Below are 20,128 nucleotides of genomic sequence, written 5' to 3' on the forward strand. Positions count from 1 at the left end.
TGTGTGTGTGTGTGTAAATTCTAAACAGGTTTTTATCAAGAATAACAAAATAAACAAAAACAAAAATATATAATATAGCAGTGCTTGGAGTACGCCAGGCGCGCCCTTCCCCCCCAAAAAACAACCCGGGGAGGAGGAGGGGCTTTATTGAGGGTACAAAAAAAGCATCAAGTCCTTAAGTAGCCAAGCTGCCTCTTTTTGGGTTTTGGATTGTAGATGTTGCCGGGGGGGAAATACCAATGCCGGAGAGAAAAGAGAGAGAGGGAGGGAGGGACGGGGACGGGAAAAAACCTGAAGCTCTCTACATGGATTGAAGCAGTCATCTTCCACCCTGCAGACTTCCTCCCTCCTGATTCTGGAGATCGGGTGGAGAGAGAGACAATTGTGGCGGCGGTGTGAGGAGGTCAGAGGGGTCATGAGTCTCCAGTGCGAGCCCACCCACAGATGGAGGAGAGAGGAGGACGGTGACGGAGGCCGAGGTTGGTGGTTGTGGGCATGAGAGGGGGGAGGGGTCGTTGAGCCTCGAAAGGCTGCGTTTCCTCTTGCCCTCCTTTGTGCCCCGCCGCCTCGACCTTAGCCAGCTTTTTACCGCTCCACTCTCTAGCTGGCCTCCACGCGCAGCTTCTTCCTGTTGGGAGGCTCCTCGGCCTCAGACTCGGAGCTGGAGTCGGAGCCTCCGTCGAACGCCGACACGGCGCTGCCTTTGGGGTTGGTGTACAGGCTGCTGTCGGAAGATGAGTAGCTGGCCTGGAGCTGCGCGGAGCCCTTCACCTTCTCCAGAGCACGGACTGCGTCAACACACACACACACACACACACACACACACACACACACACACACACACACACACACACACACACACACACACACACACACACACACACACACACACACACACACACACACACACACACACACAAGGAGGAAGACGATGAGAACCGTACACAGCTTGATTTCAAAATACTACTTTACGTGACCCACTTTAAAGGGCCCAGTCAAACCAGCACATTTGTGACCAGTGTTGACCAGTGACAAACAGTTTTGACATGACTGGCCTTTAGGAAACACAAATAATCTGAGAATCCCAAACGGAGATCACTTGTGAGGCACCAGTTTTTATGTAACTCTGCTCCGCTGAGTGGGAAGCAACTTCAGCAGAGATTTTCTCTTCATATCCTGTCATGCCCCATTTTCTAGCGAGCCTCCATGCCACTGGCATCTTTTACTCATTGTGTTTTCTCACAGAAGGTTTCTATTAACCCTTTTTTCCTCTAAAAACCAGACACAAGCTCATTTAGTTTTCCATCAATATCCGAAGCTTGATGTACATCTGCTGCTGTGCCGGTTTATTCTGAACATTAATATTGTATCAAACAACTCTTTGCTTTGTACAGTGTTGAGAGGATTACTTTAAAAACCTAATCCACAACAGATTAGAGTACACGCCCTAAAATGGCATTTGTAATGTAATGTATTGTATTACTCAAAATAAGTAATGTATTCTAAATATTACTTTTAGAGTACTTCAGAATCGTCTTGCAAAGCTGATTTGTCAGGGTCTAATATTTCCATGCCAAAAACAAGTTTCCTCGCTGCATCTCCTCTGCCCCTGTTGTGTATCAGGCGCCCTGCACGCAATTTTTTTTTGGTTTCTGTTAATGGGAAATGTGTGCCTCACAATAATTTTACACCGTGTCCTAGCAGCAAGCGAGCATTGCTCTCTGTCCGCACTGAATCTGTTAAAAAAGCACATGTCGCGTCACGTAAACAAACTATGAAGGCTACCTATCAGCTGTGCACTTGACTGGAGATGTTACCACCAAAAGATGGGCAAGTACTTGCTATTTCTGTACATTTGCACTTTTTTTTTAACAGAAAATGCGCATTTTAGATTGAGAAACTTAGTGGAAATGACACACAACATAGCCGGCAACGAGTCGGTTGTTATCAGCGATGGTCATTTACCAAAAAACACTGGCTAGCTAACTGCCACCACTCAACACTGCGCTCATACACCAGTTACGGCTCGTATATACAGCACTGAAGGGTGTATACCTTTAAACAAGTTACAGTGATATCTGTTTTATCAACACTCACAACAGCATACCTATTGAGGTTTTGGCTACCATTGTCGTTTTTTTTTTGTTTTTTTTGCTAGAAATTTGTTAGTTTTGCCCTGAACAGTAGTTTATACTCTGTAATGGAAAATTAATCAAGATGGGATTTTAAACACAGATACAAGTTTGAAGTTAATATTTTAATAACTGAAGTTTTAATATAAGACCTCAAAAAAATTAAAATATTTCACAAAAACAGGGGCTGAAATTAATAATTAAAATATGACAACAGTTTTAAAAAGTGAGAATCTACATGAAAGAGCAGGCTGAAAGCAGGTATTTTGAATATCCTGGCTGAACTCTTGCATGCGTCTCAGTCGTCTTGGCACACCGTCAACATTTAAGAGAAAACCAACAGAATTATGAAAGCTAAATTAAGCGTGAAGAGGGGGTTTAACTTTAGCTTTTCACTCGTCTGATGTCGTGTTGGCACAAACACTTTGATGTTAAGATCTGGACTTTATGTTCTCAAACCATTAACCCACATGCTCTTTTATCACTGTAACATCAAACCAAAACAAACATGGCAGTGAAGCGTTTGCATTTCCTCCCTCCCTGCCTTCACTCTCACTCTCACCGGCTGCAGAGGGTCAGATCTGATTTGCTAAAACTCACAGCTTCTATCAGCAGGTAAAAACTGCTGAATCACAACAACCGCCCCAAACTAGCACATATATTTCTTTCTCAATTCTTAAATTACGTTCTGACAACTGTAGACCGTCCCCCCGACTGCACAACACAGCGAGAGGAGGGGATGTGTTGTTACCTTGTTGTTCCAGCAGTGCGTTCTGCCTCTTCAGGTCGTCGATGTCCTGCTGGTGCGTGTGATTTTTTCGCCTCATGTATTGGATGTACTCTGTGGCTTTGTCTAGGATTTGAGCTCGAGACGCCTGTTTGGTAGACTGCTGTTAGTGACACATGCAAAAATTGAAGCAATGACGCAAGTATACAGAGTTCTCATCACATTTTTTATACAATCATGCTCACAAAACTGCAGACTGAAACAAACTGCAGAAGAAATCTAGGACAACGCTGTGTGTTTCTGCACAGCTTGCCGCCTCTTAACCTCCCAAAATCCTCCAGCACTTCAGTCTGACATCCACGGGCTCGGTCACAACCCCTGCACATTACTGTCAGGGTGTTCGCCTCAGCAAATAAATGCTCTGCTGCAGCCTGTTAGCTGCTATAAAGCTTCCACTCACTGACTTCATACCAGCATCAGTGCCATTTCTACTCATTAGGGCTGGGTATCATTTGACATTTTTCGATAGCAGTGTGTGTGTGATATCCAAGTTTCTGTATTGACTCCAAAACCCCGTTTCTTCAGTGTTTAATCGCCTAAAACAAAGTCGCCCTCCGTGAAAAAAGAGCAGACACGTTAATAATAGGACTGCACATAATTCATTTAGTGATTATTGTCTAAATTATTTTTGCTTGGTCTGTAAAATATAAGAAAAAAGGGAAAACTGTTGATCACAATTTCCAAAGGCTTTAATTTTTTCCAAGTCACTAGTTTTGAATGACAAACTGTCCAAAACCCTAAAATGTTCAGTTTGATATCACTGAAGACAGAAGAAACCAGAACCAGGGCACCAGAGAGGTGAATTAGGGACATTATTTTTTTAAATGATAGAAATTATAAATTATAAAATGGTTGAAATTCATTGTAGTTCCAGCTCTAGCTATTATATTTAGCGAGTGTGTTTTCTGTTGAGGTCACCATATACCAAATAAACTGATCACAAGACGAGATGAAGAGAAAACCTCTGCACACGGGGCACAGGGCGCCCCGACACCGGATATTTTACAAGGAAAAAAAATTCTCAGTGCTACTTAACATCTACAGAGCTCGGCATTAAGTTATTGCTAATGCAAAAACATTTCCCCCTGCTGCAGCTTCACATTAAAACACTTAACCTGCAAAACACCACTTGACTTTTATTATGAAGTTGCCACAGCAAATACAACATGTTTGTCAGTGAGATAAGCGCCACCGCTATCGTTGAGGTTAAATCCAGGCTCAAGTTTTGGCTGAAATCTACGCAAAAGTGTCAACATCAATAAATGTCTTGTATACTGATTTTTACTTACTGTGCTGAATTTTGGGGAAATGCATATAAAAACAAATCTGGAGCCTATAATTAAATTTCAGAAAAGACCTCTGTCCCATAAAGGATTGAGGTTTGGTACCCAGCCCTAAAATTCTCCTGTTTTTTTCTTGCAAGACGAGAAATACTGCATGTTGGCCCTAAATCAGGGCTTTAATAGCAGCATGGTCCTGGGAGAGAGGCGGGGGTAGAGCACCGAGGCAGCTGTAACCCAACACTTCATACAAATAATCAGCAAACGCCGCTCACATCATCCCGTCAGCCCCTCCGCCCCTCACACTGTGTCAAGAGTGGCCTGGTCTTTCAGGGGAAAATAAAACGCCGTGTTCCTGAACCAGCTCTCCAAATGTTCTCAATGTCATGGATGTCAAAACAGGAAGAGAGCAACAAAATTTCCTCATAATAACTTCCTGACGCTGGTCCAAGTATTTAGACTGCATCGCTGTCTTGCTGCTGCCAATCTGCACTCGTCCTCCGCCATCTGCCCTCCGCCCTCCGCCCTCCGCCCCGTCCCTTCAACTGCTCCTCATCACTGACGCGCGCGCATTACAAAGTACGTAAAGACATCTCTGTACACTCATTAAAATGACGTCATGGTAGAAATACACGCATGCCTACATATCCTTAAATTCTCACTGAACATCCCACAATATTATACTTTACCTTTTAGAAAACACATGGCAAAAGTTAAAAAATGTCTTACATGAGAACCTGAACCTGGTGTGCCTGGTGGAGCTGCAGGCTGAGCTTTACCAACCTTTTCTCCCTGCAGGGCGGGTACCGAGTCCCGGAGGCTGTGAAAGCTGTCTTTGATGTGGTCCCTACGTTTGCGCTCCAGCGCATTGTGGTGTGCCCGTTTGTCTGCCTGCAATGAGAAGAGTCACAAGGCCTTCAGCCTGGCAGCAGAGCAGCGTGGGCAGGGGACAGCGGGTGTCCCTGGTCGACTTACACAAACGGCTCTGCTGCCTTTGCAACAACTCCCCCACTGTTGCTGCGGTTTAAGTCAGCGTGGTCATCATTTACACCAAGAAATATATCTTTCCATCAGTCATATCAGATCTGCACAACGACTAGCTAGTATTTGATTTTTAGAAAGAAGACTTTAAAAAGTCAACATCGACGACGACATAAAACCCCAACTGACAATCCATTTAATCTGCTGATTATTTATATCAACGCGTTGTTTTATAACGAAACTGTTTTTCTGTCTGACCACAGACGAAAACCTAAAACTATCCAATTTAGCGTCTCATGAGAGAGAGAAATGCAAATGCTGATGATGGGCATTTGTGCGGGTGAAAATTACTTGAATCGTTCCAGCCATACGTGACAAACTGATCTAATCCTAACCCCTGCTAGTTATCAACAAAATCACTACTGTAAATATTCTTGGTTGCACAATATTTTTTACTTGGAAAAATCAAATAATCTATCTACCAAACCTCAGCCGAAAAACACGTCAACATGCACTCTCAGTAAAAAGGTTGGTTTTTTTTTTTTTACACAAAAAAATTATAACTAAAGCTAACATTAAACCTTAACATACTAACATGACTTCATGTGTTTGTGGCTGATTAGGAAATTAAACTTTTTTAGTCATTTGCATACTACTAGACGACAGAGGTAAAAATCTTGCAGTAAATATTTGTAATTTCTGGTTGTGACCAGTAATAGGATTTAAAAAAACTATTAGAAAACCTGCACAGTGGCAACAGCAGAATTCTCAAAATTCACCATCCGCATACAGATTATCGATGAACGTATTTATTTTTGGAGGGTGTCAATTTGTCCAGGGGGCCAGGGGGATTGACATTAACAGTTATCAGGTTGCCACTAGTAACCAGTTTGAGAAACTGACAAAAGGGCTGCACAATAATTTGAAAAATTTTATCAAAATCCCAAAATGTCCAAGCGCAATATCCATATTGCATGAGGTCCAACTCGGTTAAAGCAAAATACGTCACAATATACTATTATATTCATATTCCAGACGTGAGGGAACGTATTTGTTTGGTACTGACCTGAGCAAAAATCACATCATACTTTCTATATTTTTCAAAGTGAAATAAAACAAATACCATTTCCACTAAAATTGCAACTCACATTGCAATTGCAATATCTGTGTAAATAATCTATGGGGTTTTCTTTGCATATTGTGCAGCTTAATTGGCAACCAGTTCTTGGCCTTCGGCTATGTGACAACCACTTTTATACATATAAAAAAATAGGGGCAGCAAAAACAAAATATGCACCCTAAAATAAATAATTTTGAAATTAATGTTGCATCAGTGATATTAAATATTACAGTTACAGTCAGAGCTGGAACAAGAAAGCACATGCGTTGGTGCATTTACTCACGTGCACACAGGCATCTATTTTAGACACAGTGACGACACAAATTATTTTGTCTGACTAATGGATGAAACATTTGCACTAACCCGTCAATATCACAAATATTCAAATTACTTCAACTGACAAAGAACCAGATGAACCTGAGCAAATAGACTAATTCAAATAAATAATTTCATCAGATCAAACAAAAACTACAGATTTGTTTTGGGTTTTTTTGTTATTATAAAAGGCTTTTAAAAGTTATTCTATGTCACATTTTCGTTATTAAGCTGTTGCATAACTGAAAAGTATCTTGACTAAAAACAGCAACCACATTTTAAGTTTCAGCCTCCAAAAGCTGACGCCTGGTTGTCATTGCCTCATAGTCAAAAAAGTATTCTTTTAAGACTGATTTTTCAAAAAAAAAATCAAAAACCTGACAAAGTGAAATCCTAACGTAAAAGTAACCTTAAAAAACAGCTTTACTGTGAGGGTTTATCTCCAACAAGAATGTACAATCTAACACAAGTAAAATAATAAGAAAAAACTCTGCAATTTCACATCTAGAACTAGTTAAAAATACATGTAATGACAGAAAATTGCGGAACAAATGTGCCACCGTTTTCTCATTAAAGTTACATGCAATAAAAAATAAATCATGAACAAATAAATGCACAAACTAATTGCATGTTCCCGGTCTGACTGTGTGTGCACAATATTACACTAAAACCTGTCAGGATTTTTGGGATATCCTGCTGACGGACAAAATAATAGCCGCCTTGGCAAACATGAAGACAGATAATCAATACTACGAAATGTCATTGATTAAGTTTCTGTCGCCTGACTGATATCCATTTAATCACCAGTAGCCTCGGGGTAAAAAGGCTAAAAAAAAAAACTGTAAAAACTCATTTAAGTCAGATTTTCATCACTACAAGTCGCTGCGTTCTGTGGTCTTTTTGTCTTTTGGCCCCCTCCTGAGCTTCCATCCCCCTCCTACTATGTGACCCGAGCCGACCCCGCCCTCACTGCATTTCTGTGCCTCCCTCTCTGCAGGAGCAGCCGTTCAAATGCATGACCGGGCCAAAGTCAAGAGACTCCGGTCATTCAGACGGGGTGTGAGGTGGGCGGCCGAGAGCAGCTGATCCAGGATCAGGATTATACTAACTGAATAAAACAACACAATGACTAACCAAAGCCTCGTGAAATGTAGATTTAAGAAGGACATTTTGGAGAGTTTTGCATTTTCAGATTAAAGGTTTATAAGCAAAACTAATACACAGTTGTTTTTCCTTCCACCTCAAACCACATTTAACATGTTTTTAGCAAAGATTTAAAATAATGGCTTCATAATAACTACTTTTATAAACAATCTCAATTTAACACACATCATGCAACAGCATCTAGCATGCTCCAAAATTTCAACCACAAATTTGAGTTGTAATTGCACGGTTAAAGGCATATGATGGCTGCCACAATCACATGACGGAGGCAGGCAGGAGATCAGTTTGCTGCCTCTAGTTCGACCTGTTTTTAGGCCAAACCATCACAGCCTCCAATCACATCTGATTCTTCCCTAATCCACGCTGTCACCAGACCGAGAAGTTAAGTCCGACACCCAATCAAAGCTCGACTGATCATCTCACTTCATACACCTCCACCAAAGCACGCCCCGATTTCAATATTAGAAACGAAACAGCGCCGTGGTGTGTGGTCACGACATCGCCTCGAGCAGATGGGAAACAGGGTGGAAGTCATGCCAGCTGGTATCATCTGACTCATTTTGTCCACGCCAAAGTAGCCACATGTGAGCCGCCGCGCAGGTTGAGACAAGCCTTCAGGGTGTCGTATGTTGGGTGGGAGGGTGACTAAACATCCGCAACAAATACAAGCTATTAGTTTGCAATTTCATGCTAGAAAACAAGAAGTGACTCAATCCTAAATCATCTTGCTCGTAAGAAACTGACGCCGTAATAAAATACACTCAAAATTCGCTGCATCTCTCTCACGACGCCTGCCTTGTGATTAGTTTGGCTGGCATGGTGACAGCTTCTCCTGCGGCCTGTTGCACAAGAGCCACAAACCATCCAGGAGAGACAAGTCCACGAGGACCATGTGCCTCCTCCTCGTATCACACACAAAGCCACAGAGAGGCGATACTCCACTCCCTCCATTAACCCGGGCACAAACACATGACTGGTATTGATGGCATGTGCAATTACAAGTCTGGCAGCCATTGTGATGTGCGCCGTTTCAGTGCATGGACGGGAGGTTTAGAAAGCACATGTGGTTGATTTCCTGCTTACAACAAGGACTGAAAACACTAAATTATGAGAAAATGCAGACTAAACTTCAGACTCTGCTTCTAACTTAACGATATTATGTTAGTGTTTTTGTTTTTTTGTGTCACGCTTCAATTTGATACGCTACACACCGTTTGTGCTTCATGCTATTTATTTAATAACAGTTTTTTCAGGTCCAATGCTGGATTAAATTTGTGTCTTTTGCTTTGATTTGTTCCCTTTAGCATTAAATGTTAGTATTTTCAAGTTATCTTGAGCACACGTGATGACAGAGTTTTCACTTAACACTTTTACCAGCTGTTCCAGACAAGACTATTGTGCCATTATGCTGCCTCACCTTTCTTTATAAAAGGTACAATCTCACAACTGGGGGACAGAGTTTTCTTGTCTTTGCGTGTCCACTTGTTCATTTAAGTCGGTTCGATTTGTCTTGGCTTTAAGAGAGGATGTAAGTGTCAGCTCACTTGTTTTAATGCTTAAAAAAACCACACCTTTTTATCAGCCCCTGCACTTCATATCATTACTCCTTTAAAGGGTAATTAAGATCCAAGCATATATTTAAGCTCGCCTCTCTGGAGCTGCTCCATGTACAATTACTTGGTAATTGTGGACATTAAGTGTCCTGAGTGATTTAATATGAACTCTTTGCTATCAGCTGCATCTGCACGTCCCTGCTTTGAAGTTTTTCTAGGTGAAGTCGCCCAATAACCTTTAAGAAAACCGTCCTACAAAAGATAAAGGCAGTTGACAAAATCACTGGAGTGCACCTCAAAACAAGCTTATTGTATTTTTTTTTGTCGGTGAGCTCTTTAGCAGAAATGGTTTGTAATAATCATCGTTTGGCACACAAAATGATCATTTGTTCTTTGGACATCAGATTGTGTTGTTGATGTGCGAACACGCTAACTAACGTTAGTGAATCGGTCCTCTCTCCCAGTATTTTTGAGACGAGTACAGAGTACCGCTGCCCGCTGGAATAAGAGTTATTTTCTCTCATGCAGGCGAAAAACAGACTTTCTATTTGGCTTTAGTCTTTGCGGTGTGTTTAAGCGTAACATGTTGGCTGAGACATTAAACAGTCGGCCTTCGTTATCACCGTTCTCTGATGTTATTTTAGTGTCTAAAATAGCTTCTTTGCCTGTAAATGTGTGTTTTATTTGTTTTTATTTGCCAAAAATTGAATTGTCTTTGTAGATTAACTAAGTCACACTAATCTAAATTTAGATTTTAAATGTTTGCTTTTACAGAATTCACCTATTCTTTCTATAGTGTTTTACAGTAAAAGTGAGCCAACTCGGTTTACTTTGATGAAGTTTGACGCAGAAAATGACACATGCAGGACTGAACAGGTGCGGACGTTTTTGAGCTGACATCAACGACTAAATGGATCCAAGGACAAGATGCATCAAGTGCTGAGTGTCTCAAAAAAACATTAAGTAATAAGGACAAAATTCTTGATCATACTGTGTCTAACTTTATGCCAAAATGTCATAAATGTTGTGATAAAGTTCATTTTCTGGAAAAATGTAATTAAACACGGTTGGGTGGATACAGTAAATAGACAAGATGTCTTTTTTTGATAACCTCGCATGTTAAATACTTTATAAATCAGGGTACTTAAATCATGAAAATTAAATATTGGAATAAAAAAATCCTTATTATTGATTTTCAATAAAGTGAAGTTAAAGTGACACAGCTGCATTAACAGTACAACACAATTACTTATTTATCAAAAAATACTTTCAGGAATTCTGTACAAACTCCAACTCGCTAAGAAATGACGCTATCTAACATGTATCCAAGACCCGGTGTGACGAAAGTTTACTGCATGAGAACTATGAGCACCTCATGTCGGGATGAATCCCGAGAGCCAGTGACCGGGAACCTTCACTGATGTCAACATAGCTTCAGAAAAACAGCTAACTGTCCTCAGACAGGTTCTTCTAAGCTACATGCTATCAGCCATCTGAGGTGACGAGCACACCAGGCACCGCGAAAAACAGGTGTCCGATTACCTCAGTGCAACCATTATCAGTCCATCATAAAACTGATACCTTTCGCTGGCTGCCGAAGAGGACACGCCAGCTGAGCTGCTGCCTCCATTCTCCTCATACCTGACCATGACACATTACATAACTGCTCCAGGTGCCGAGTGGAGGAGCTGGTATCTGCCGCTTCCCGGCTACCGATGGCCGTCTCACATTGTCTGCATGAAAGCCTACACTTCTGCCGGGCCGGTGGAGTACGTGGAAAACCTTCTCGGTGGAAACACCAATAAAACAGAAGCTCCAGCTACCGACGAATCACTGTTGCAAAAATAAAACAGAAAGTATAAACAAACATGTCCTTCTCTGCTGTGAAATTACATGTTCATGGAGAGCTGCAGCGACGACTGGTTTCATTTTCACTGGACTACCGATTACTTTCCTGATCAATCGTTCAAGACTGTGAAATGTCAGCAAATAAATGGGTGCAGGAATGACTCCTAAAACTCTGAAATGAGTTAAAATGTCAGCACGTTTTGTTCTGAAAGATAAAATACATCAGTAAATACCCCAATCGTGAATTTTTCAGATTTTATTTGTCTAAAAAAAAGATGTTTGCTAACACGTAGCTAAATAACAGTAGGGGATGTAATCCTAAGCAAATACAGCCTCATTGCGTTGGCGACATCAAGTCATGCGACAGTCGTATAATTTGTTTAATGCACTATACATATCGGGTTTTAACTGTACAACTGGTGCAGTAATTGCAGAAGTAATCAGTTACTGAATATATATTTAAAATATGAAGCACATATTGTGTATATTTTTTATTATTTCTATTTATAGTATGTTTTTTCTCAACCTTTACATATTAGTTCTGCACACTGTAATGTAGCATAAGGCACATTTTTATATTTCTAACACACTTAACATACTCAGCATTTTATACATAGTCTAGATTTTTTAAAAAATATTTCACATACTGTTGTGAGCATTAAAGCATAATGCACATATTTTTATTTTTCATTAATTCCATACTTGTTATTTCTACTTTCTATAATTATCTATGCTCTATTAAATCAGAACAACTGAAACATATTAAAATTTCCCCTCCAGGGATCCACAAACGCATTTTAATTATGTTGGCTTTTCACTTGTGGCGACTGCACGTTAAAAAACATTATTTGTGAAGATAATCTTGCTGAACAAAACATTTAAGTATGACAAACGTTAATTTGCCACTGAGCTTATTTTCAGCAAAAATCCAATGGAGAAATCCCATGGGCTTTGTGATGAGGGAACCAGTGCAATGCCAACTTCCACATCAGCCTGCAGAAAAAAACGTCATTCCTCGGCCACTCTGTGGTGAAAAATGTTGATCACAGTCCACGGCTCTATTAAATTGTCAATGCCTAAATATAATTAATTTATTATGATGTCAGTCTCCACATTTGAGGACTGATTTTTTTTTTTAGTTAAATTGACTTTTTTAATTGATCTAAATTGTTGGCAGCATGGTTACAATTAATTAACCTCATTCACATATTTAACTTATTCAAGTTAAACTTTCCATATAATGCATACTATGCATCAAGTCCGAAGTGCTAACAACCCATTGCACTTTATGTCTAGACGGTCGGTCTGTTATCTCACCAACTCAGACAACACACCCTCTATCTAGATTTGAAAACATATACAGTGTCTGTCACACTCCACCCACCATTAGTGCCTAAAAGATGGTATTTCTTGGATCCACTGGGTTCCTTCAGCCTAAAGCAAGTTAGATTTAAGACTTTCTAAAAGACTACTTTTATGGGCATTTTGCCTCTATTGACAGAACAGCTGGGTTAGACAGGAGAGGTGGGAGAGGGGACGACACGCAGCCAATAATAATTGATATCAAATCTGCGCCGCTTCTACCAGGTGAGCTAGGGGTCGCACCTTTTAGGTCTTTTTTGATGCCTCTGGGAATTATATTTAAGACCAATTTCACAATAACCAAAGTTAAAGGTTAAAAAGAATATGAACTGACACAACAGAACGAGTTAATATCTGGTATTTGATGGTAATTTTATGCCTCACACTCTGCCTGGATTCCCATCTTGACTTATAAAGTCTTTTTGCATTAAGCACACTGAGCCTTGTTTGAACTGTCTTTTACCACTTTCTGCCATAGCGCAAAACTTGGTTAATTAGCCAATTTTTGCACTTCCCATGTCATCAAGGGCCCAGTGACCACTAGCTCGCAGACAGTGGATCAAACGCGTGCTGTTGGTTCCACTATGCTGTTCTACTGGACATTAATGGGAGAAGCATTCAGTAATTTATTTTAAAAAATACATGTCAGTCATTTTAAGATTATAAAATAAAAAGTCAGACAAAAAACAAATCATAAAATCCTACTTTCCATATCTTAGCATTTTTGAAAAAATATTTAAGGCCCATGGATGAAATAAATGCATTTAAAGATGTTTTGTACACATTCACTTTGTTAACAAAAAATATATATATATATATCAGCAGAAACCAGCAAGTTGGCCAATGTCAAAAATTAATTTTAAAGCCAACATCAGCTGATATCAATGACAATAATATTGTGTAGGCCTAATATATTTTGACAATATCTTAACAAGGTGTTGCAAGTAAAAGTGTAAGCTGGCTGCAGTTGAGGCTATTAGATATATCCTCTAATTATTCAGCCTCATTTTGCAGATTTTAACGCTTCGTTTTCATTCAGTTTGTTAAAGATATGCAGAGATGGGAGCAACTGACTCTGGGGGACACAAACAGCTACCAGGACATACATAGTTTATGCATATGGCTTTGCTAATCACATTTAATAACACTAAGTGAACTGAAATCAGGTTTGACTTTTTTTTTTATGTGGCTCTGCAATGGAGGCATATGTGACCGTGATCAAGAGGTCTGTTGGAGGGCATAATAAAAATCTATTTTATTACCACAAATGCATATTCTAAAACACTGCACTAATGTTTCATTTTTGCATTCAAATCGTGGCTATCTGACTGGAGGTGACGACACGTCGAGTTGTGCAGCCTGTGTGCATCAACCGAGTCGTGCAGGGTGTTTTTCTCGCCGGTATGCGATGCAGCTATACGTCATTCATTTAGGCTGCCAGCCCTTTAGTGGCCTGTAGAGAGAAGATGGCTCTAATCACTGGCTGCAACACAGGAAAACATCCCGCAGCACCCCTTCCTGACACGAAGGCTTGTCCGAGATGCAGGCGCGGCTCCTCTCACACATGCAACAAGCACTCGACACCTTTATTCCTCTGCATCATCATGATTGCAGCACAAATGTGTCTTTACTGGCATGACCTAGATGTGTGATTTGCGAGAAAAAAAAGGCGATCACGAGCGGAATCCCCGCGGTGTGTGAGGTAAACCACCGGGGGAAAACTGCTCAGAGCGACTAACCGGCTGCGACCGAGCACAGAAAGCTTTGTATTAACCGGAAAAAATAATAAACATGCAACAATAAAGCCTTTGTAGCGGGATAAAGCTTTGGTCTAAATATAGATGTCGTGCCACCGTCTCCCTGTGGCCGCGCACACATAGGATGGGGGATACCCTGCAATGCACTACTAACGCTGCAATCGCTGCACTAATATAAATGCTACACAAAATTATGCCTTACATAAATATTAATTTCAGAACCTACATGCATTTTTGCCATAAAGCAATGCTTTCGCTTTCTCTCCCATAATGCATCATCCGGCAACATTACCAATCGATTAAGTAAATACCAAAATAATAATAATAATATTAATGATAATAATAATAATAAGCAGAATGTTATGGATAAATCAACTTTTGCAACAACAGTGAAAACATTTTTTTCGACATTGGACAAAATCCCCCCAGCATTACGCACCACACAGTGATATCTCGGCGAGTCTTCCTGCAAAGAAACAGAACAAAAAGTACAATTGTAGCCATAATTGTTCAGCAAATCTCACTGTTTCGCTGAAGTCACTAGAAAGTCAAATTTAGCGTGTTTATAATGCTCTGAAGCAACAAAAGCTATGGTGTTGCGTATCATTTAACAAGAATCCCGACGAAAAAAAAACATACTTATCAAGACAGAAAAGCTAGCCAGCTTAATGGTAGCTAACGCTAGCTGAGCCGCTAGTTCAGCTAAATCGTCGGGTAGCAAAATAACACATGTAAAAAGGTGAAAGTGGAAATACTCACGTCACTATCGACTTCGATATCATCGTTATCACTCATTCTTCGATACAATAGTCTAGTTTAAAGGGACGGGAGGCTAAAAAAACAACATGAAGCAGTTTAGCACCGAGCGGCGCTCCAACAGACAGGCTGCTAAACGCTCACTGTTTGGACAGATCCGAGGAGGACTCCTCCACGTGACTACTCTCCACACACACAGCCACCGCTGCGCAGCACGCATGCGCACAACCCCGGGGGCGTCTGGGAAAAGTAGTCGCCCCGGCAGATTTTCCGTGATTCGTGGAAAAACCCTTAAATCAACGAATGATCTTAATTTATGTTAAATACAAAAGGGATGTTTATCAAGCAATGAGCAGCAGAAACATCAACGTGTTTTTAAATATTATCATAACATGACGCAATCTTTACGTGCAAACTACAATATCCAGGACACATTTAGTTTGCTGGCGACGTCACAGCGTCTTCTCGCTTCATATGCATTATGGGAATTGTAGTTAGAGTCATATTTGTATGTCACAGGAGCTAAATAAGGCCATTGCTGAGACACGTGGATTATAAGAATACACTCAAGACACACACACACACACACACACACACACACACACACACACACAGAGGTCCAGATTAAGCAGCCTACAGATATGTACTACTCATGTGATTGGTTTCTAACCCAATCATTACTTTCTTTTTCACTAACAGCCTAAATCCATAACTGTATGCTACTAACATTTGTTGAGCAGAGTTGCTCTAATCAAACAATCATTTGTTTGTCACCTGAGCAGAGGTGTAGTGGAGGCTTTATGTATGTATACAGGGTATACCCACCTTTTTCTCCAGCTGTCTACAGTATTCCCAGATATCAGCCAAAAAAGCCATGTGAATATCAGTTTTGTAAAAAAAAAATGTGATAAGTTATGTAAATATTTTAATACTTAATCAAAGTAATTTAACTTATTACATTTGATTACTTTTCTGATAAATGTTTTTAACAGGACAATAAAGTTGAAAATTCTTATAAACATAAGTGTATAACTGTTGCTCTCAAATTTGTTGTTTGTTTCATTTCATTTCATGTTTCCTTCTACATATGAACTTTTTACTGCAAACATTTTTTTCATATGTAACCCCTTGGTAAGCACCAACATATTGATTAGTAACTGTAAGTTAATTACATTTTTTTTATCAGTAACTGTAACTGATTATCAATACATTAATTTTGGAATTTAATTACTGTAACCAGCTACTCCCAAACACTGTGGATTATATAGGAGAATATATGTCTATGAGTGTATGTATGGATTACATACCCATCTACCGAGTTGTAGCTACACCAACCTCATGAACTACCATAACACCACTGCACATGAGGTCATACAAGGTACAACTCTGAAATGTGATCCTGCCAGCCCCTCTAATGTGTCCATTGCAATTAAGTCCTATGTTACCTCTTCTTACATTGTAATGGTCCATATTTCCAGACTGGCTGCAGTGTGTTTATAGCTGGTAATCCATGGTTTTTGGTTCTGGAGTTATTCGACTGTATTTTTATAGGTACATCTGCTTCTGTTTTGTTTTTTTGTTTTGTTTTTTTCAAAAATTAAATCCATCACCGACTCAGTGAATTCACTGCGATCATTGGTGACGTCAATGGTGTGTCCATAGACTGTATATAAAGAGTAAGTATGTATGTACAAGTATGTTTCCATATATTTCCGTCTGTAAGAGTTATTTTAAATCAAGAACAAATAGTATTGTTTTCTTTACCTCATCCCAAATGTGTTTTAACACTGAGCAGAGAATTATCATACACTCATTATTGTAGCCCTAACAGTCTGACAAATAGCCACTCTGATGCATGACTTTCCACAATACATACCTTTAATTGTATTTATATATATGTCATAGTGTAAAAATATGTAATGCATGGGCTGGTTTCAGGACCAAGTTGCGAATAATCTGCTCTGTTGCTTCCTTTTTCACAAAATTGTGCTGTAGATAAGGAGCTTACACTGTGGATTATTTTGTGCTGCAACAGTGGATCAGTAAATGTGTAAAAAAACAAGCTGGGAGCAGCATCATCCATCCCTGCAGCGGGTCAAGAGGCCACAGCAGCTGTTAGCGACACCCTGCCCTCCATGCAACACAGGGCTTTAGACCTGCACTGACCTTGATCCTACCAGCTCTTCCTCCACGTTCCAGCCATTCTGGATCAACCCCCTTTTTTTCCCCGTTTTACCTCGTATCTGGTCCTCCCACCAATTTTACACCCCATCTACCATTTTATAGAATTATACAGTATGTCCTGCAGCAGCAGAGCCAAACGGGGTCACCCAGAAACACTGTCGGTAACAGTATAGCCTACGTAAAGGACGACAACACAATAAGGGCAGGCTTTAATAATGCATCCGCTGCAGTGAAGCCTCTCCGTCTTCATGGATGACAGCGAGAAAGCATCGAAGCCATATTTGTGCTCCACAATCACATTTAAATTACCTCTGGGGATGGGTAATGTTACAGAAAAAATATGATAATAAGGCAGAGCTCACAGAACCCGGGATTTTTCTCTCCTGCCGTCTTGCCACACCCTTAATGCTTTTCCCCCAAGGCCCGTGCTGAGTTATGAAGTGTTTTAGCACCATTTCAGTCCATAACACTCAGGCTGCAGGGAGCTTAGACATTGATTAGCTGTGGCTGGGGCTGGAGGAGGAAAGAGTAGTAAAAATCCAGGTATGTGAAGCACTGCGCTGTAATTATAGCCAGAGAGGCTGATCAGTCCAGGCAGAGCGTCCCTCCCCTCCCCCTATATGTCCTCACTGGGCCGGCCTGTTAAACCATTAAAATGCCCTCCTTTTGTCCCCGTCCAGCATATTGCAGACTACACTGGAAGGAGCCGTGTCACCATTAGAGATTTTTTTTTTTTGTTCTTGCTATTGTTGTCAGCGCATGACTTATGAAAGGGAGGGGGGAGGGGGGGACTATACCATCAGATTAATGGATGAGTTGTTTCTCTGCCCTTGGATGATCATAGTTTCAGATGCAGTTTTGTGAATTAATTGTGTCGTGTCAACATCTTAAAACCCATGCAGTCTTCTAGAAACATTTACGAGAATTTAATTTACATGTGATTAAAATGATGCAGTTTAACTTGTGCAGTCACAGTCATCATTTTGCTGTGTATGACTGTGATTTAACAAACTACATTAACTATATTTGTACAGAGGGGCTTGGCAATATATCAATATTATATTGCAATATGGGGCTAGATAACATCTTAGATTTTGGATATCTTTTTCTGGTTTTAAAGGCTGGATTACAGTAGCCTTATGTCATTTTCTTATCTACTTAGAACCTTTTTTTGAAGCTATGCTCTTATTTATTTTAACTCATGTAGTCATTATATCAGCATTACTGATGATTATTAATCATAAAATCTGACCTTGTAAATACTTTGTAAAAGCACTAATAGTCAACCCTACAATATCAATGCTATATCAGTATCGATTTTGAGGTATTTTGTCAAAATATTGTGATATTTGATGGGACCAAAAACAAAAGTGCTCTGTTTAAAGTTTTGTTCAGTAAATATCACATTTCTAAACAAACAAGCATGTTCCAACCCTCGGCTACAGAGCAACATTGTGCCTTGAAACACAAGAAGACTATTGATTTCTGGGAAAACAGGTGCATTTGGCTAGTTGTATGTTTTAATCTGCTTTTGCCACTTCAGTCATGCAGAATACTCCTCATGTATCTCTCAAGCTGCAGAAGACATTTGTTGCACTAGATGGCACCTCTGTACCATCAGCAGCCTGCACGTGTCACTGTGACTGACAGAAAAGAGACAGCCGGCACTAAAGGAGATGATTTTGTTTCTGAGAGAAGAGTAGAGGAACCTCTGGCCCAGCAGGTCAGAACAACACAATATATGAAATATAGCTGCAAACAATTCTGTCAGTTTGACACGTCATGCAGAGACAAGTGTTTGTTTCTGGGGAATCCACTTGAGGTGGGATTTTGCACAAAGTCACTTCCAAGAAAAGGTGTGCAATTCTCACTTGTAGAACAGTCGAAAGTCTGTGTGCAATTGAATGACACATTTATGAAGCTTCTTTTTATGTGTGTATGTGTGTGACTTTTTTATGGTGCAAAATAGAAATGATAAATCCTGCAAATGTAATTTGTCTGCAAACAGCACGTGAGCATGCAGGGAGGGCGTGGCTGTGAACTCTGGAGATGGAGGTGAACTTGGGATTGAGGCACAAAAAGAGAGCAAACAATGTTGAACAGTGTTTTTCCACTGTTCTTAACAGATCTGCCAGAAATCTGTGATATCCTGGAGAAAAGGGTATTTTTGGTTCAATCATAAAAAAAAATATAATAAGATACAAGAATAGGTAAGTGAATGAAAGATGTTTGTGACTTATTTTTGTGGGAAAGACCCAAGTGTATTTGGAAATAGATTATTTATTTGAATATAGCTGCTAAAACTGTGAGGGGTTTTAGCTTTCTTAATTACTTTTTGATGTTGTTTGCATTAGTTTGTTTATAATTTCTGTGTTTAGCATGTCTCAGATTTGTAATAAGTTACCGACAGTACTTTTTTAAAAGTGTCTGTATTTTCAGAATATATACAGAAACATTGGAAAACTGGTTTATAACACACTGTGATGCATAAAACAACACAAAAAACAACTGTATTAACAAACACACAGTGAATGTGAACAGTCACATATTAATCAAGTTATTGGCTTTTTCTTTACTTTATTTGTGTGGTGTTTTTAAAGATGTCTTAGTTGTTCATTGTGCACTAAATGCAGACTGTATTTAAGACTTAAGTTGGGTTAAAGGTTTTACGGACCATAAAATGTGAACTATGAACTGACATTGTTAAATGATCAACACAACAGCAATCCTTCTGCCCGTTCAGAGACACCTCAAAGACAACAAACACACAAAGAAGAAAGTAGATTTCATTTAATTAATGTGATAATTTTTCTTTAATTCGGGATCTAAATATTTCTTTGGAGGACAGTGCACTTTATTTCTTATTTACATAATTTCTTATATGGACAG

At 39.8% G+C, this 20,128-nt stretch overlaps 1 protein-coding gene across 7 annotated transcripts; it reads right to left on the minus strand.

The window, feature by feature from the left end:
* max (myc associated factor X) lies at positions 1 to 15,230 on the minus strand. Of its 7 annotated transcripts, none has more exons than XM_042502988.1 (5): positions 15,059 to 15,230; positions 14,739 to 14,765; positions 4,983 to 5,090; positions 2,884 to 3,007; positions 1 to 788 (listed from the first exon to the last, which is right to left on the minus strand). In XM_042502988.1, the coding sequence occupies exons 1-5, from the start codon at positions 15,092 to 15,094 to the stop codon at positions 601 to 603; spliced, it is 483 nt and encodes a 160-aa protein (XP_042358922.1). In that variant the 5' UTR covers positions 15,095 to 15,230; the 3' UTR covers positions 1 to 600. The 7 variants fall into 7 exon arrangements, with proteins under 7 accessions (XP_042358922.1, XP_042358919.1, XP_042358918.1 ...); XM_042502985.1 differs by having other exon boundaries at positions 4,929 to 5,090; XM_042502984.1 differs by having other exon boundaries at positions 2,884 to 3,022; positions 4,929 to 5,090.
* Between the last annotated feature and the right edge of the window lie 4,898 nt (positions 15,231 to 20,128).

The sequence above is a fragment of the Plectropomus leopardus genome, chromosome 16 (assembly GCF_008729295.1).
Source record: "Plectropomus leopardus isolate mb chromosome 16, YSFRI_Pleo_2.0, whole genome shotgun sequence".
Lineage (NCBI taxonomy): Eukaryota > Metazoa > Chordata > Actinopteri > Perciformes > Serranidae > Plectropomus > Plectropomus leopardus.

What these genes read in the sequence shown, in the direction of transcription:
- max (XM_042502984.1), bottom strand. Translation starts at nt 15,094, where the DNA reads ATGAGTGATAACGATGATATCGAAGTCGATAGTGAC. An exon ending in CGCCGAGATATCACTGTGTG is followed by an intron (nt 5,091 to 14,738) that starts GTGCGTAATGCT and finishes TTCTCATTGCAG; the next exon opens with GCAGACAAACGGGCACACCA. An exon ending in CGCACTGCTGGAACAACAAG is followed by an intron (nt 789 to 2,883) that starts GTAACAACACAT and finishes GTGTTGACGCAG; the next exon opens with TCCGTGCTCTGGAGAAGGTG.